This window comes from Myxocyprinus asiaticus, chromosome 31 (assembly GCF_019703515.2).
Source record: "Myxocyprinus asiaticus isolate MX2 ecotype Aquarium Trade chromosome 31, UBuf_Myxa_2, whole genome shotgun sequence".
In the NCBI taxonomy this organism is placed as follows: Eukaryota; Metazoa; Chordata; class Actinopteri; order Cypriniformes; family Catostomidae; genus Myxocyprinus; species Myxocyprinus asiaticus.
In genome coordinates this window covers 26,243,654-26,261,984 of record NC_059374.1, presented here as the reverse complement: position 1 = coordinate 26,261,984, position 18,331 = coordinate 26,243,654, and the positions used below count along the sequence as shown (strand labels likewise).

The 18,331-nt window shown below is 37.0% G+C and overlaps 2 protein-coding genes across 3 annotated transcripts in view; both read left to right on the top strand.

Moving 5' to 3' along the window:
* The window catches only part of LOC127422034 (lissencephaly-1 homolog A-like), a 54,972-nt gene extending 39,308 nt beyond the window's left edge, over positions 1–15,664 (top strand). The window contains exons 6-11 of the mRNA XM_051665361.1: positions 1,729–1,897; positions 3,245–3,347; positions 3,836–4,064; positions 8,033–8,134; positions 8,248–8,404; positions 12,209–15,664. Coding sequence (XP_051521321.1) covers positions 1,729–1,897; positions 3,245–3,347; positions 3,836–4,064; positions 8,033–8,134; positions 8,248–8,404; positions 12,209–12,282 — 834 coding nt within the window. The 3' untranslated portion in view covers positions 12,283–15,664. The remainder of the gene's footprint in view (positions 1–1,728; positions 1,898–3,244; positions 3,348–3,835; positions 4,065–8,032; positions 8,135–8,247; positions 8,405–12,208) is intronic.
* A 1,242-nt stretch (positions 15,665–16,906) lies between these two features.
* LOC127422315 (RNA N6-adenosine-methyltransferase mettl16-like) overlaps positions 16,907–18,331 on the top strand; it is a 46,683-nt gene continuing 45,258 nt past the window's right edge. The window contains exons 1-2 of one of the 2 annotated variants that reach the window (XM_051665739.1): positions 16,907–16,957; positions 17,338–17,478. In XM_051665739.1, coding sequence (XP_051521699.1) covers positions 17,351–17,478 — 128 coding nt within the window. In that variant the 5' untranslated portion in view covers positions 16,907–16,957; positions 17,338–17,350. The other variant, XM_051665740.1, reaches the window with a different exon arrangement.

Below are 18,331 nucleotides of genomic sequence, written 5' to 3'. Positions count from 1 at the left end.
AAGATCTACTTGTCATATTATGTTGTGTTTGGGCTTGTTTGAATTTGGAAAGTCTTCTGTAAGTTATGATGTCGTTGTCGATATTATATGTATATTTCAGGAATTAATAAGGGAAAAACGTGATACACACACAAATATAATAAACAGGAGTGTCTTAGTGGGAATTTCATAAACTAATACTCAATGCAGTTTGGCTTCTGAGTGAAACAAATCTGCACATTGCATTTTACTAATAGAGACCTTTCCAGTGATATGTAACACATGGCTATCTCATCTTTTATGTTTTTACCAACTCTGAATATATTTATTGCGATAAATTGGCAAATTTTGAGAACAAAAGTGTTCTAATTTGTCAGCAAATTAAAAAGCGTTATTTAAGATTTGGTAGGATCAGCTGTATGCTTTGTAATGTCCAGATTCAAAGCTTTAAATGTTGTATTTTTGTTTAGTTCAAGTGAGTGGTTATTAATTTATTACATAATAATTTTTTTGTATTTATTTTTTTTCTGCAGGGAGTGCCCCCCCACTAGTCATAAGCTAAGTTCAATGAATCCTAATAAAAGAAAAAATAAACTTATTTTTTGAGAAAATATATATATATATATAAAAAGTACAAAACCTGTCATAATTACTAAAGAAGTTGGCAAAAAGATCTAATGCAATATATGCAATAATATATGAAATATTAGAGCTGTATTAACAATCTTAGTGGGCCGGTCATTTTTGACCAGGAACACAAAAGGTGTTAACACAAACGAATGCGACACAAGGGTTAAAACAACAATGCTGATAATCAGGCACATACAGAAGGATCAACAAGGGCAAATTTAAGTCCTTACAAAAAGTACACTAATAATAATATGTAGCAGTCTCAGCTACATGGTTAAAGCACACTCCTTGCATGCTTGACTGACCCAGGTGTGCCACATCATGCGTTTTGTGTGGATATTTTCTATCAGCACACAACTGGATGGGGTTCAGGCCCCCTCTACTTTAGAAGCAGGAGGCAGATAAGCAGGTGGAGGGGCTTCTGTCACCAGCCCCCTGTACAACAGACAGAGCTTATCCCTGTGTGTCTGCAGCCTGCAAACTGCTGAAACCTGATCTTCACATTAAGCCCTGGGGCTGTTTATCATACTGCTGCATCCAGGTGAACAAGCAGATCATGTTCACCGCACTTCACCAAAATGCTTTAATGAAAAAAATAAAACAACTGAATTTTAAGGAGAATGTAATGTTAAATGGTCTGCCCCAGTCTTGCTAGGAGTTCAGGAGATAACGTTTAAATTCTAACGATTCTTGAAGCAGACTCGATAAACAAGTGTTCACACCATAGATTGTATCCAGAAGGTAGTCTGACACATTTGATCCTGTTTAAAAGCAAGCAACATGACAGGTGTTTTACTGAATAAATAATAGCAGCCACAAGCCCAAACCTGCCATTTTATGCTTAAGCTCGTAATCATTAGATAATGGGTAATAGGATAAAAGGAATAGTTAGTCCAAAATGACAATTCTGTGTTTATTTACTCACCCTTTCCAAACATATATGCTGAATTTTATTTGAAGAATACAACAAAAATATGTGAAAAAAAATAATGCTGTACACGTCTGGAAAGATATAATGACAACTTTCTTTGAGCTATACATATAACACAGTTTTTATGTATTTTGTCCATGTTAATGTGAATGAATTGGGCTAAAACATGTATTCTGTGTCTGTTCCAGGTATGGGACTATGAAACGGGCGACTTTGAGCGCACCCTTAAGGGCCACACAGACTCTGTACAGGACATCTCCTTTGACCAAACTGGAAAGCTCTTGGCCTCCTGTTCAGCAGACATGACCATTAAGCTTTGGGACTTCCAGGGCTTCGAGTGTATCAGGACCATGCACGGTATGCAGTGTCTATTGTCAGATATTTTCATTGGTTCTGGGAACTGTTAGGAGCTGACGGGTGTCTCGGGGGGGAGTAGAGTGTCAGGAGGCAGGTGTTGAATGCAGCTCATTAAAGTTCCAGCTTACCAACAAATCCATAAGACAGACTCTCCCAATAATAGTAGCCAGCCTGTAACATTTCTTCACCTGTGCCATTTTATTTAAAGCTTTCTTTTTTAGATATCAGAGAATTCTGTTTTCTCAACCTTTAGATTTAGACATGTTTAAATTCTTTTTATTATTATTATTATTTTATTCCATGAAAGTGAAGGAGACATTCCTAGCAGGAAAATGGTAATTCAAATTGGTCAATTTGTATAGCTTTTGTATAAATGTGAGCCTTCAGGCTTCTCTTATGGGAGAGCAACACAGAAGCGAATTTGCATTTTTACTTATGTATGCTCTGTTATGTTAACAAATTTTCCCTTATGCTAACACTTAAATTAAAAAAAAAAAAAAAAAAAAAAAAAAAGCCCAAAACTGGCAGCTCAATGTTCCTACAGACGAGAGAGAGAACATAAGCTAATCAAGTGTTGTCAGAGTTTTCCTCCATGTCATTCGTAATCCACAGCAAATATGTGTAAACCCTGAGTGGTAATAATCCAAATAACGTGTGCACCAGCTTGTAATATGCTCAAATCCAAATGCTTGTAATTTACACCCTGTCACTGAAGCTGACAGATTGCCCTGAGACTAGGGTAGACTGTTCTAGAACAGAAATGAAAAGTCAGGCAAAGGGGACAACCCCCCCTCCCCCACTTCTGTTTGCAAGTCCCTGTTTTGCCTGCTCTCTCTCCATCTTGCTTCGTGGGTTGGCTGCTTTAGCAAAAGATTAGGGGATTTGGACAGCAGTTTAATTATCCTCTTCAAGACAAGATAACATTTTGTGGTTCTCCCCCCATATTTAAGACTGCTTTTTTCTAGGCTACTTAGTTTCATCATCTTTTCAACAGCTTAAAAATGGCGTCCTGTGTAATTAGCTCTTCTCTTTCCTCGCACACAGAGAACAAAGCCGCCCAAGGCAAATTAGCAGCTTCTTACTCCCCATTAAATTGTTCAATATGTTTTAAAGCTTATCCACTCATTGTCAGGCGTTAATGTGCATAACATTAATTTGCATTGTTAGAAATGTGTGCATATTTTGTGCTGAATTGGCATATGAATTCAGCTGTCTCAGACAAACTGTGTGTAATTCCAAATGCTTATCCAGATACTTGTAAACTCTGATTTAGATCTGCTGTGGATGACAATGGTAATTTAATGAGAAATCTTCTACTCAATTCCTTGCTTTCCTTTCTTTTTTCAGGGCATGACCATAATGTTTCATCAGTAGCTATTATGCCCAATGGAGATCATATAGTTTCAGCCTCAAGGGATAAAACCATTAAAATGTGGGAGGTGGCCACAGGGTAAGTCCTTAACCAAATGCTGTATGCAGGCTTCTCATTCTTTTAAATAGACATTTCTTGAGATACTGGGCGTATTGGTTGTAAAATTTAAGTGGTAGGTTGCTGGCCCGATCCCACTTTGGAGTGATCCAAAAACTGGAGTTACTTGGATTACAGTTCTGCTTAATCACCATTGTGCCTTTGATCAATGCACCTAACCCCAGCTTGCTCCAACAGAACAGTCCTTTCAATTACTATATTGTTAAGTTACTTTGGATGAAAAGCACCTGTGTTTGCTCAACCTACAGGTCTCAGAACTACTTTACAAGTTGTAATATTAGAGGCAGCCCTTTGATGTGACAAACACATTTGAGATGTGGGGAACTTATTGATTTTATTACATACTGTATCTTTCATAGAAGTGTTCGTCCCTCAACATGTATAGCAGAAATATAGAAATGTACAATTCTTTCAGTTTTTATATCTGTGCTTGCTGGCACCCCTAACAGGTACTGTGTGAAGACATTCACTGGCCACAGAGAGTGGGTGCGCATGGTGCGGCCCAACCAGGATGGGACCCTGATCGCCAGTAGTTCTAATGACCAGACGGTGCGTGTTTGGGTGGTGGCCTCGAAAGAATGCAAGGCAGAGCTGCGGGAGCATGAACATGTGGTGGAGTGCATTTCTTGGGCCCCTGAAAGTGCACATCCCACCATTCTGGAAGCGACTGGCTCAGAGGTGAGAACATATCAAAATTAGGGGGTAGCCCTAGCATTTACAAATCCAAATGTTTTCTCTTGTCAGTTATTTTAAATCAAAAACTGCATTTGAATATGTGCAAAAAATCTTACCCTCTAAATCCATTAGGAATACTGTAGTATTTGTAATGGCAAGTGTTTTTCCTTGTCAAGTAGGTTAATTAAAGGACTTGCATATATATGATATTGGGGACAACCAAATTAACATCTTTACTTTGCTGTAAACATGTAGAAGGTCATACTATATTTTACAGCGTTCATGTTACAGTAGTTAATTACTAATACATTTCATGTACTTACTGTGTATTATTTGTATTTATTAAAAGTTACTATTACTAATTACTATAATAATAATAACAAAGTGTAAAACACTGTGAACAAAAGTTTTATTAACCTCACGAGACCTGAGCATGACTGCTGTTCATTTTCCATTTCCCTTTTTGATTTGTAACTAGTTGCACCTAATAAACAAGCAAAAATTGTATGTCCACATATGTGGACAGCAGGACTAAGTTGTGAAATTGTAAATAATACCAAGCTATAGAAAGTCAGATTTCTAATAGTTTATGCTGACATAAACTATTAGACATTACTGCTGATTTTCTGTAAAGCTGAATAATTAATTCTGATTTAAAGTAATGACCAGCATCATCCAATCACTGCCAACCATGTTAAAATAAAATTATACATTATAAATTCTGAATCTATTGATTATCGTTATCCAATGTCTGCCAAAACAGGTTGAGTGCACCAAACATCATTAGCAGCCTGAAACTGAACTTTGGTCGGATTTGCATAGCAAGTTATAGGATGTCCCCTTGCTCCCTATTAAATGAATGACTTAACCTCCAATGCACTGTCTGTCTGCACTAGTCTCAGAACAGTTCGAAATGCACATTATTTTCATCTTCAGCAAGACACCACACAACATCAAAGACCTCAGTCTAGAGCATGTTTACATAGAAAAACAATTGAAAACAGTGCAGATGGACACAAAGTGTTTGGTGTGAACTGCCCCTTACCCAGGTATAAAGAATTTCACAGAATTGTACCAAGCTAGTAAAATAGGCTAGCTCATCAGATTTCAGTGGCCCCAAATTTCCAATTGTCAGAGGCAACGAGAAACCAGTTCTCATATGTTAATTCAGGTCAACAGGAAATTTCATCCTTTTTCTTTTAACTATATTTTAAGAGGTATCAATGATAGTGTTCTTTGTTTTTGTGATTATTCAATGCATCATCTTTTGTTCAGATTTTTATATTGGTCTTTGCCTTGTAAACACATTGTGATGGGCCTGAGGATCTAAAATTGTCATGTAGAATTGTTTGAACTGGACCATGAAATTACATTGGAGGGATTAGCTCTTGATGGCCTAAGGTGAAGACTGTACCATTTTGATATTAACAAGTCTTATGATCAACCGCATCCAATTTCATATTTATCTGATGAAGCATAAGCCCTCATTGCATGTGGAATACCAGACAGTCTTTAACTCTCACAGTTATTACAATCATTGTATAAAGGGAACTTTCTCCTCTACATTTGGTTAGTTGTCTTGGTCTTGTCAAACCAGTTCAGGTACAATAAAATATAGAATCTCTTGACATCAGTAACACTGTCACAGATGTTAATTGCGAAGCCCTGAATGTTATTTACAGCAGCTCTGTTTAATGTTATAAATGTGCTTTGAACACACTTGTCTGAGCATGCCAGCCTCTCAGCATGAGCACTTTTGATTGTCATCTCCCTTTGTCCTTACCCCCTACAGCAGAATTGGCTTTTATGGAGAAAAAATAGATAAAGCCTTGATGTAATGGCCACCCATTCTTTACAAAAAAAAAACAAACTGTCTAATAGCCACAAACACCTCTGCTCTTTTTAAAATCCTCCTTTTCATTGACTGTGCAGAAGATTTGTAATGGCTTTCTGTACTCTATTTTTAGAGGTGCGGTATTCACCAGTCATTCATCAAAGTGGACTTATTATTGGATGTCTGTAATAAATGATCCTCCGTTGAGAGTCAGACTCGTCTAATGATGCTGTTGGTAGTGCATCAGCCTTTATAAAGCTGTTTTTCATAACTGTATTGTGGATCAGAGACTTGCCCCTGCACTGTATTGCATTTTCTTCAAAGCAAGAACCATAAATCTTAGTATAAATGGTGCAGGCTCTGTGTTAAAATTAGGGCTGTCAATTTAACATTGATTATTTAAAATAATGCAGTGACACTTTACAAAAAGGCTCCATTTGCTAACATAATGCATTGGGTATTGATATATAAATATATATTTATTAATCTTTGTTAATGTTTACAAAAATACAATTGTTCATTGTTAGCTCATGTTAGTTCATAGTGCTAGGGCTGGGTATTGGTACAGAGTTCCCGATTCGATTCCAATTCACAAGCTTTCGATTCTGATCTCAATTCGATATCTATTCGTATAGATGCCTTTCTGTGACAATGTCCATTTTGCTTGCATATAAAAGAAATTCTCTCTCAGTTAATGCTCTTAATTATATATAAAAAAAACTTCTAGGCAATCCTTCTAAATACAATTTGGAAATATTTCATCATTAGTATTTCATCAAATTGGTCATATTTTAGCTTTTGAAAAGTGTTCAAATTCAGTCTGTTCCATCAAGTAATGTCTTTAAGTTCAATATTTTACATTGCATATATATATTTTTGTACATTTTTATTGTTTACTTGCATAATTTGTACTATTTACAAGTATTTACATTGATATTTAGAAGACATGCTTAATCGGTACCATCACTTTAAGACTAGCGACATCAGCCATTAAGCGGATATAACGAGAGAAGACGTGCGCAAATTCTTTAGCGTATCCATGTGTGATTAGAAGTAAATGTTTCTTTTTTTTATATTTTTATTTTATCTACAACTTACTGTAAAAAAGTAAGGGTATTAAAAGAGACATTAATCAAAGGCATATGGATCTGTGGATCTTGTCTTTGGACACACAGAACGAGTTAAACCAAACTTTTATTCTCAGCACGCAGTGAAAGGACCTTTGTGCTAATAATTTATTCTCCACTATACCTCTCAATCACTGGTGAGTGAAATCTGAACATTTACTAGCCAGTGGCTAATCATAGACATTTTTAGTCGCATAGCATGAGATTTGGTTGCACATGCGAGTAATTTATTTGCATTATAGAGGGTTGCCACACAAAGTGAAAGCTCGATCTTAAGATTTAAGAATCGATATCGAGATCAGTCAAACAAAGATCGCGATGCATCAGAAAACCAATATTTTTACCCATTCCTACATAGTGCATTAATGTTAACATGTACAACTTTTGATTTAAAACTATTTTTCATTGTTATTCATGTTAACAAATGTAACCTTTGTTGTAAAGTCTTACCAAAAATGCAATAATAAAGAAAAAAGAAATGCAAATAATCATGTACACAAAGAATGTGTTCTTGTGTTCTAAACAGCTGGACGCAGTGCAATGGAACAGAACGCAGGGGTCTTGACACATTTTTCAAAGTTGAATAAATTTTAACACTAAACACCGCTCATGGCACGAGGTGTTGAAAAACAGTCAGACGCACTGGCTAAAGATGTCAGTCTACATGTGTACATAGGCCAAAATATATCAGATGGAATACAAGAATGCATCTTTTTTGAACAGCCCCTAAGTTTACCTGGGATAGACTGACAAACTCGATTGCTGTGAACAGTAGGCCAGTGAGAGGCTTATGTTCAATGTTATGGAAATTAAATCAAGAAATTGACTATAAAGCCATTGTTCAATGTTTTTGTCTGCTACAATAATGTAATGTCTTTGAATTATCTTTATATGTGGGTTTTTCTCAGCAAATATTGTTATATACAATTCATTTGAATACAGTTTTTCATCGTTGATAGGCCTAGTTAAAATGCTTCATATATGTTCATCTTTGCTTGTTCTTTTGCAAGACTAAGAAGAGTGGGAAACCTGGACCTTTCCTGCTATCTGGTTCCAGAGACAAGACTATCAAGATGTGGGATGTAAGCACTGGGATGTGCCTTATGACACTGGTGAGTGGCCTAGTGCGGTGTCTATGATTCTCAGCACTGTAGAGTATGACTGTTTAAGAAGTGTTTTGCCTCTTCTGTACGGAATCTGTCTTTTCATTTGGTGTTGTCTTCAGGTTGGCCATGATAATTGGGTGCGTGGGATTCTTGTGCACCCTGGGGGAAAGTTCATTGTGAGCTGTGCTGATGACAAGACCTTGAGGATCTGGGACTACAAAAACAAGCGCTGCATGAAGACCTTGAGTGCCCATGAACATTTTGTTACCTCTCTGGGTAAGTGGCCTTAAATCGGCCATCTTTTCTCGCCAGATGGCATTACTTTGTTTCTGATGTTGTTTGGATTGCTTGGTAGTAGTTTTGATCACCTGGGAAGAGCAAAGATGCCTATTGGAAGTGTACAATACATCTTCACTCGCCCCAAAGGCTGATTTCTTAGGTTGAGATTGTACAACTCCCAGCCACAAAAGGTTATCTTAACAGCTGCTGGAAACATGTTAGGAGAGGAAGCTGAGCCCTCCAGTCTTTTAACTGCCTGATTCCAGATCTTTACAGTGGATCAAGGCACTAAATCTCTAAATCTAAAAAGATGCTTCTTTTTTTTTTTTTTTCTGCTAGCTTCCCAGTAGACTTCTGTTAGGCTTTAAACTTGCTTTTAAATATAGTTTGGTACTCAACACATTTTCCAGGCTATTGTTTGAAGTGATGATTTGGTGTGAATTGAAAACTGGTCTTTGTTTCCTTTTGAGTTTCTGTTTGTGTCTCGAGTTCTCTTGTTTGACACAGATTTGAGCCTGTTAATACATTTAATGGAAGTGTTTTGTAAAAGCTTTAATATCTTCTAATTATTTTTAAGAAAGCCTATATTTTCCTAATGTGAACTTAAATTTGTCTCTCAGGAAAATGAGCAGTTTTCTTATTAGCTTGATATGTCCAGATTTTTTGAAAGAATTTTAACGTTCAGTAGAAAGTAATATTAGTAATATGATTTCTGTTTGTGACATACATACATACGTACATACAGTGCATTCAGAAAGTATTCAGACCCCTTTATTTTTTCACATTTTGTCATGTTGCAGTCTTATGCTAAAATGCTTAAATTATTATTATTATTATTATTATTATTTCAATCTACACTCCATACCCCATAATAAAGCAAAAACCAGATTTTTGATAACTTTGTAAATTTATAAAAAATAAAAAAACTTGAAAGATCACATTGACATTAGTATTCAGACCCTTTGCAATGACACTTGGAATTTAGCTCAAGTGCATCCCATTTCTCTGGATAATCTTTGAGATGTTTCTACACTTTGATTGGAGTCCACTGGTGGAAAATTCAATTGATTGGACATGATTTGGAAAGGCACACACCTGTCTATATAAGGTCTCACAGCTGAAAATGCATATCAGAGCAAAAACCAAGCCATGAGGTCAAAGGAACTGCCTGCAGAACTCAGAGACAGGATTGTGTTGAGGCACAGATCTGGAGAAGGCTACAAAATAGTTTTGGATGTATTGAAGTTTCCCAAGAGCACAGTGGCCTCCGTAATTCTTAAATGGAAGAAGTGTGGAACAACCAGGACTCTTCCTAGAGCTGGCCGCACGGCCAAACTGAGCAATCAGGAGAAGGGCCTTGGTAAAAGAGCTGACCAAGAACCCGATGGTCACTGTGGCTGAGCTCCAGAGATCATGTGTGGAGATGGGAGAAACTTGCAGAAGGACAACCATCACTGCAACCCTCCACTGATCTGGGCTTTGTGGCAGAGTGGCTAGACGAAAGCCTCTCCTCAGTGCAAGACACATGAAAAAGCACCTAAAGGACTCTCAGACTGTGAGAAACAAGACTCTCTGGTGTGATTAAAATGAAGATTGAACTGTCTGGCCTCAATTCCAAGCATCATGTCTGGAGCAAACCAGGCACCGCTCATCACCTGTGCAATACCATCCCTACAGTGAAGCATGGTGGTGGTAGCATCATGCTGTGGGGGTGTTTTTCAGCGGCAGGGACTGGGGGACTGGTTAGAGTTGAAGGAAAGCTGAATGCAGCAAAATAATGAGATATCCTTCATGAAAACCTGATCCAGAGCGCTCAGGACCTTAGACTGGTCTGAAGGGTTCACCTTCCAACAGAACAATGACCCTAAGCACACAGCCAAGACAACACAAGAGTGGCTTATGGACAACTCTGAATGTCCTTGAGTGGCCCAGCCAGAGCCCGGACTTGAACCCAATTGAACATCTCTGGAGAGACCTGAAAAAGGCTGTCCACCGATGGTCCCAATCCAACCTGACGGCTTGAGAGGATCTGCAGAGAAGAATGGCAAAAAATCCCCAAATCCAGGTGTGCAAAGCTTGTCGCATCATACTCAAAAAGACTTGAGGCTGTAATCGCTGCAAAAGGTGCTTCAACTAAGTACTGAGTTAAGGGTCTGAATTCTTATATCAATGTGATATTTCAGTTTTTTCTTTTTAGTAACGTTATCAAAAATCTGGTTTTTGCTTTGTCATTATGAGGTATGGAGTGTAGAATGAGGTGGAAAAAATATAAAGCATTTTAGCATAAGGCCGCAACAACAAAATGTGAAGAAGAAAAAAAAAAAAAAATGAAGGGGTCTGAATAATTTCTGAGTGCACTATATATTAGGGGTGTAATGGTTCCAATTTCTCAAGTTCGGTTTGTAGCACGGTTTTAGGGTCACTGTTTCAAAACGGTTCAGTTCTTGCTATGTTCAGAACAATTATATTACTGCCATATCCAAAGTAAATACTTAATTTGGTAACAGACACTTCTAACATGTTAGCACCTTAAGGAAAATCACCACAGTTTTACTACAGTAACCATAGTTTCAACATGGTATTTTTAGTAAAACCATGGTAACCACAAAATTAACTTTGGTTCATACTGTCATGGTTACTTCAATATTACTAGAGTAAAACCATGGTTACCATATGGATACTACATATACTGTAGTAAAACCATGGTTAATGGTATCAAATCCATGGTTTCTGCCAATAAAACCAAAGTTACAGTATTCATGGTTACTACAATATGTATATAGTAAAACCACAGTTAATATAACACAGTTAAATAAAAATTTTTTTACAAAAATGTTTTCTCTAATTACTATAAATCAACAATATAATGTAATACCTGCATTATTATGCTATATTCATCAACAGAAATTGCATTTCAAACTCAACATTTATTCAACATTCGGAAGCTGTACATCACCATAGGAATAACCATGCTATTAAAATGGATAAGAGAAGGAATGTTGTAACATGGCTCGAATGTTTTAATCATACACTGAAATTCCCAATATTCTTTAATGGAGTATGGCAACATATCTTTGGTAATGAACACAGAGAGTGCTTTAGTTATTGTTAAATGTGTGTCGGAATAAGAACTGAGTGCCTGGTGAAAAAAAACCCGGAAGGGAGTGTGTACATTTCGGGCTCATCTGCGTTTCGCCGTGCATGATTTCATCATATTCAATGTATTACCATGAGTTTACGTCACTCGCGTTGAGCAATATCTGCAAACAGTGCTTATTTTTTCAACGTTTTTGACCATCACTGTTGTAAATGACTGCAAATCAAAAATGTTTGCAGACAGGAGACTTGGTGCTTCTCTATCAGCGGCTTGTTTACTCATTTTCCATTACACACCACGCGTGTAGAACTGTAATGTTATTAACTGATTTAACATACTAACAGTTAATTGAACAGCTGCTGTCTGTAGAAAGTTGACCCACGTGAGAGACAGGCGAAGCGTATCCATCTACAGAGCCATAAATGTGCATTAGTCTATTTGACGCTTTGTTTTCTTCACCAAACCATATGCTACAGATGCATTGTCAGACTTGAGATGAACCACAGTGCAAATGCTTACCAAACCATGAGTGGCTCAGTTTTTTACCAAGAACCATTACACCCCTAGTATATATATGTAAGTTAGCCTATATCAGCAAGGCCGGGCCAGTTGTTAAAATCTTATTGGTTTTGCCCTGCAGTATCATCATGGTCACATCAAGGTACACATGGGTTCATGCTGAAGTGTGTCTCATCTCTCTACAGATTTCCACAAGTCTGCTCCGTACGTCGTCACCGGCAGTGTAGATCAAACAGTAAAAGTGTGGGAGTGTCGCTGATCGAACCTACAGGACCCTTCACAACACCTCCATGCTCCCCTCCTCATCTTCCTGTCCCATTCCACCCTCCTCAGCTTCCTCCTGCTCTTCTGGATGCACTCAAACATCATGGTTATCACCCACGGAGCTCTGGTTCAATACCATGTCCTTTTATGTCAATTATTCTGGATGTAGATTGAGCTATTAAATGGAGGGGGGAGAGAGAAAGTATTCTTGCATGGTGAATCCAAAACTTAATACTGTAAATTTACATAATGTTGTCTAGAAGTACCATAGGTTTAACACGGGCTGATCTTTCACTCAGCCTGACCTACCGAAAGCAGAAGCTGACTGGGTTAATGTAGGGCACTAAACTGATAATTTAATGGCAGTGTCATTTATTGTTTGTCTGATTTATTTTTGTCTTTTTTTATTTCGTTATTTTTTTTTTTTTCTTCCAATGTCTTAGTCTGTTTCAAGTTCAAAAGCTACAGAAAGAACTTTTAAAGCTTAGGTGGAGAGTCAATCTGTGGGGCTTGTTATCAGAACTATTCTGTAGCTTTGTTACATCACTTCTGGAGTGTATTATCTTATTGTGGATTTAGATAACATATAATGGTTGCATCTAAAAACATTTCAAAAGTTTTGTTTTGAAACCATTGGGAATAAATCTTTGTACGCTTGTCATGACACATCCTACTGAGAAGTACAATCCTAGAGACATGACTTTACACTGTAAGAGAGAATTCTGATTAATTATAGGAGTTGACTTGTATGAAACTCCTGCATCCAAAAAAGCCATGCTGCATAGTGGGCAGCAAAATTTTCCTTATTGGCTCAAAATCAGAGGTGGACAGCTTTAGTAAAGATTTTGATTTTGACCTTGATGGTTATCTGTCATTCAGGAGCACTTCAAACTTTAAGCACCATAAATGATTCCTCTATGAAGCACTTGATTTGGCCCTTAACAGTTGTTGTTATTGTTAACATATAGCACCAACGAGCAAGGATTTATATCCAGATGATGTTCTGATTCTTCCTTGTGTTGATCAGTTCTTGATTTGTTTTTGATTATATCCTGCAATTATCATGTTAGCTGGATGATTAATTATCTCGTTGCACCTATGGCAGTTGTGCAGAGACTTGTGTTCAGTAAAGACATTTGAATCACAAACCTTCAGTTTGGACCTAAGATATAAAGCATGACAAGGGCTCAAAGTTTCCTCTCATTAGAGGATGTGCAAAATCTGTCTTAAAAGAGTGGGTCAAAGATTTCCATGATGAAAAAATGGAATGATGGCAACTTCTGGGGTTAAGATGAAATCAAAACTACACCTGATACTGTGGGAAGCTAAAACTTCTAATAAACTTACGAGTTAATGTGGAGCTAAAGACTAACGAAATGCTAGCGTCTGCCTGTTCTCTTTGTGGAGAGGCTTGAAGGGATATTTATGTTGGGGGCCACAGCAGAAGCTCTTTATATTACATGCAAGTTTCTAAAAGAGCTGATTGCAAGAGGTCCTTGAACATCCCTGAAATAAAGCCACACAGGTGCTCAAGCCATTATTTAAGTCTGATAAGTGGCACATTCTCTGCTATTCTGTTAATAAAAGTACAAATAAAAACACAATGGGAAATGATTTGATATGTCATGAATGTGGAGATAAACCATTCCATATCTTTTAGGGGTGGGGGGGTGGGGGGAATTGCCTTTGGCTTTGTGGTAAGACAAAATAAATTGTTAACATGCTATTGTTAGATCTTTGGTCCCATCAGACTGAAGGTCCAAGTAATGTAAGGCTTGTTTAAAAAAAAAAAAAAAAAAAAAAATGCATAAACGGATATCGTTTTAATTAGCCTTTTCATCCCAATACAATTATATAATAAAGACTTTCACTGCTTAACCATGCTATTATCAAGCGATTTCCTGTTGTGTGTGTGTGTGTGTGTACTGGATGTACCTGCTGCTGCTGGAAATCTGATAGTGACTAGTCTGAGATCTGTACCTGTCGACGTAGCACTGCTGCATGTAACAGTACTGAGGAATGAGCTGTCTGGTGGGGTACTATTGGCCACATTTGATCTCTGGCCATGCTGAAACAGTCTTAAAGGGATGATTCACCCAAAAATTAAACGTCATCATTTACTCACCCTCATGTCGTTCCAACCCCATATGAGCCTTTTTTTTTTTTCTTGTCAGGAACACAAAAGGAAATGTTTAGCACAAAGTTAGCCTGAGTCACCACCATTTTCATTGCATATTTTTTACCCATACAGTGACAGTGAATGGTGACTGAGGCTTACACTCTGCCTAACATCATCTTTTGTGTTCCACAGAAAAAAGTCATTTGAAGTCAAGTAAATGATTACAAAATTAAAATTTTTGGGTGTACTATCTCTTTAGGCACAAACGATCAAATTGATATCTTGAACTATAAAAATAAGGATGCGATTTTGTAACCTGCTCAATTGAAATAGGAAAAATATGCATTCAGAATTGCTCCTCAATGGTTTAACGGAGACAGACAGACACCCAACCAGATAGGTCAATAGGCATGTTAACTGTGGACATGCTCAGTATGTGGTTTGTAGAGGCTGGTCTGTGTATGCTTGTATGAAAAGGGACATTGACTCTGTTCTTTTTGCTATGGGATTGTGGCAGACTGAGCAACCTAAGGGAGAAGTGGCCATCGCTAGCAACCACTTCTGATGCCTCCACCTCCTATAATTTTTTGATTTTGCTGGTGGTGGAGAAGACTGATATTGCTTCAGTCACTTATTGAGCTTGGGCTTCAATGTATTACAGAGCAAAGAGATCCAGTAGGTGGTTGCTAAAATCAGTAGCTTTATGCTATAAACTGTAAATCTAAACAAGAATGTGAGTAATTATCATTATTTGTATTTTATGGTATGTACAATCACAGTGGAGTTGATTATCCCCATTTGAAGAAATCTCTTAAAAGTGTTACTCCCTTGTGATTGGCTTTCTTCAAGACTCTTAGGGCCAAAGGTCTGATACTAAGGACTCCCTGAAGATTGGACTCGCCATTTTAAAAGTGATTAGCCTTTCTTGGTTTGACAAGAAAGACGAGAACCACACAGATGGCAAGACCTGTTTTTGTACATCAGAAATCAAAACGTTGGCCATTCGCAGATCCCAAGCAATCCCACTTTTGTAAATATTGGATGGGTTAATGTACAGACAGACTCTTGAAGCTGTCTGTAGGTCCGTCCTCCAGCCACAGATCTGTCATCAGCTATAATTTGTGAATAGATTGGAGGCTTCAGACTTCACAGCTTGAATGAGACTCTTTTTATGGTATCACTGTTCACACAGCCAATTGTTAACAATATATCTGGATGTTATTATTGTTTGAAACATAATTAAAGAAAAAAATATGAATCTTGTGTCTGTTGCTAGTTGTACTGAATGTGTGTCAACAATGTTAGTGACATTTAGTTTCTAATATAGTTATAATTCCAGTGAATCACATATTCAGATCACATATGCACTTAAGCATGCATACTTACTCATCAGTAGATATAATGTTAGCTGTCAAATAGGCAGCTTGGAACCACTATATTTCTTATTTTTGAAATAATTAAAATTACACACTATATACATTGTGGTTATGCCAGTTAGTATACTTGTTTACTACATTATTATTATTATTATTTTAATTTGCTGCAAGTTGTGCCTGTGACCTTTGGCAAAATCACTCAAATGTTTTTGACATTCTTAAAGGGATAGTTCACCCAAAAATGAAAATTCTCTCATCATTTACTCACCCTCATGCCATCACAGAGGTGTATGACTTTCTTTCTATTGCAGAACTCAATCGTAGATTTTTAGAAGAATATCTCAGCTCTGCATGTCCTTTCAATGCAAATGAAAAGGGTCCAAATCTTTGAAGCTCCAAATATCACATAAAGGCAGCATAAAAGTAATCCATATGACTCCAGTGGTTTATTATATACCTTCTGAAGCTATACAATCGCTGTGGGTGAGAAAAAGATACATATTTAAATCTTTTTTTACTATGAATTTCCACTTTCATTTTCAGATTGTATAAACAAATGTATCTGTTTCTCAACCGACCTATCATATCACATCTAAAAACATAGATTTAACCACTGGAGTCTAATGGATTACTTTTATGATGCCTTTATGTATTCTGTCTTTATGCTCATTTTAATTTATGAATATGTATGACTTGGCCTAGGTTGCAGGTAAATGTTGATAATATACTCTTAAGCCATTTAAAGGCCACGATGTGGTGAATTGACCTAATGAGACAGGGAAATATGACCAAGAAAAATTTAAATAGAAATATATCCCCAAGGCTGAGCATATAATGTGGGTGAGTGTAAGTAATGAAACTTGAATCTATACAAACAAAAATACAAACATTACACTAAAAAGCAACTGTTTCGCTGCATATCATATTTTATGACAGTCTGTTATGAAGTGATCCTCCTGAGCGATAATTGATTGAAAACCAGGGCATATCAAGCACACTCACTCATAATAGGCTCCTATACATAGTTATTGATAACTCCAGTCCCTCCCACATGAAATATAAGTACTCTTTTTCATATTTTATTACAAATAAACAAGACTCGTGACGTCATACTTGTGCCTCGGCGCAGGATTGTGACTAAACCCCGGAACAAACTCATTGAACGTTGCTACAACGTGAGTTGTCACTGAGAGTAAAGTCTGCAGAATATTGAGAAATTAAGTTATTAATTTAATTTTAAAAATGGTCGAAACGGTGAAGCCTCACGCGTTGCCGTCGTTACAGTTGCATGTTTGCAGTGTCTTGTCTAGTAAATGTGTTAGCTGTTTGGCTGCTCATTTACCATATCTCATCTAGTCGGAAACATTTAAAAGTTTAATTTTAAATTAACTTTACATACGTGATAGACGAGAGTAATATAAATAGACACAGTCTGAAATAACTACACATATACATGTGCCCTCAATTCATGTGTAAATGGAAATAAGACTGAATTCTGTTTAAAACTTTTTATGACTTGTTTGTCGGTGTCTGTCATGTAATTTGTAATTTGCAGTGTAGCAGAAAGAATGGCGCTGAATAAATCAATGCATCCTCGAAACCGTTATAAGGATAAACCGCCTGATTTTGTCCATCTGGCTTCCAAATATCCAGAATTTCAGAAGCACGCGCAGACCACACTGACCGGCAGAGTGACGTAAGTAACATTCTGTATTGTGTTTTTAAATGTGTCAGATGACTTGCTATTAGAACATGGAACGTTGGTATAAACTCTGGTGTTCTGTTCAAGCATTGTGAGGAAAAGAGACTGATCTGCGTTATATGAGATAAGCCAAAAAAGAATGTGTAATTTTAACAACTCTGCAGCCAATGTCACTGAAGTTTCAACTATTTTTTAATTGACTTCCCTGTAATCAGCTGTTGTGAGTGACAGGAGATCATTTTAGAGATCACAGACAATCACATTTATGCTCCCATAATGATTGCTTTACAGTTTTGGGTTACAATTTGGAAGGTGAATTTCTGTTCTACTAGCAGCACCAAACAGAACTGCAAAAAATAACTAGATTGTTGAAGTGTGTCAAGAAGACAAATTTCATGTTGGCTTGAGATAGCCTTCTCTGAAAGTTGAAAATAATTTAAAAAGTATGTAGTTTGATGGTCTTACCGGCCCAATGGTCAGAAAGAAATAGATACAGTGCATCCGGAAAGTATTCACAGCGCTTCACTTTTTCCACATTTTGTTATGTTACAGCCTTATTCCAAAATGGATTAAATTCATTATTTTCCTCAATTTTACAAACAATACCCCATAATGACAACGTGAAAGTTTGTTTGAAATCTTTGCAAATGTATAAAAAACAAACAAAAAAAAAACAACAACATGTACATAAGTATTCACAGCCTTTGCTCAATACTTTGTTGAAGCACCTTTGGCACCAATTACAGCCTCAAGTCTTTTTGAGTATGATGCTACAAGCTTGGCACACCTATTTTTGGGCAGTTTCTCCCACTCTTCTTTGCAGGACCTCTCAAGCTCCATCAGGTTT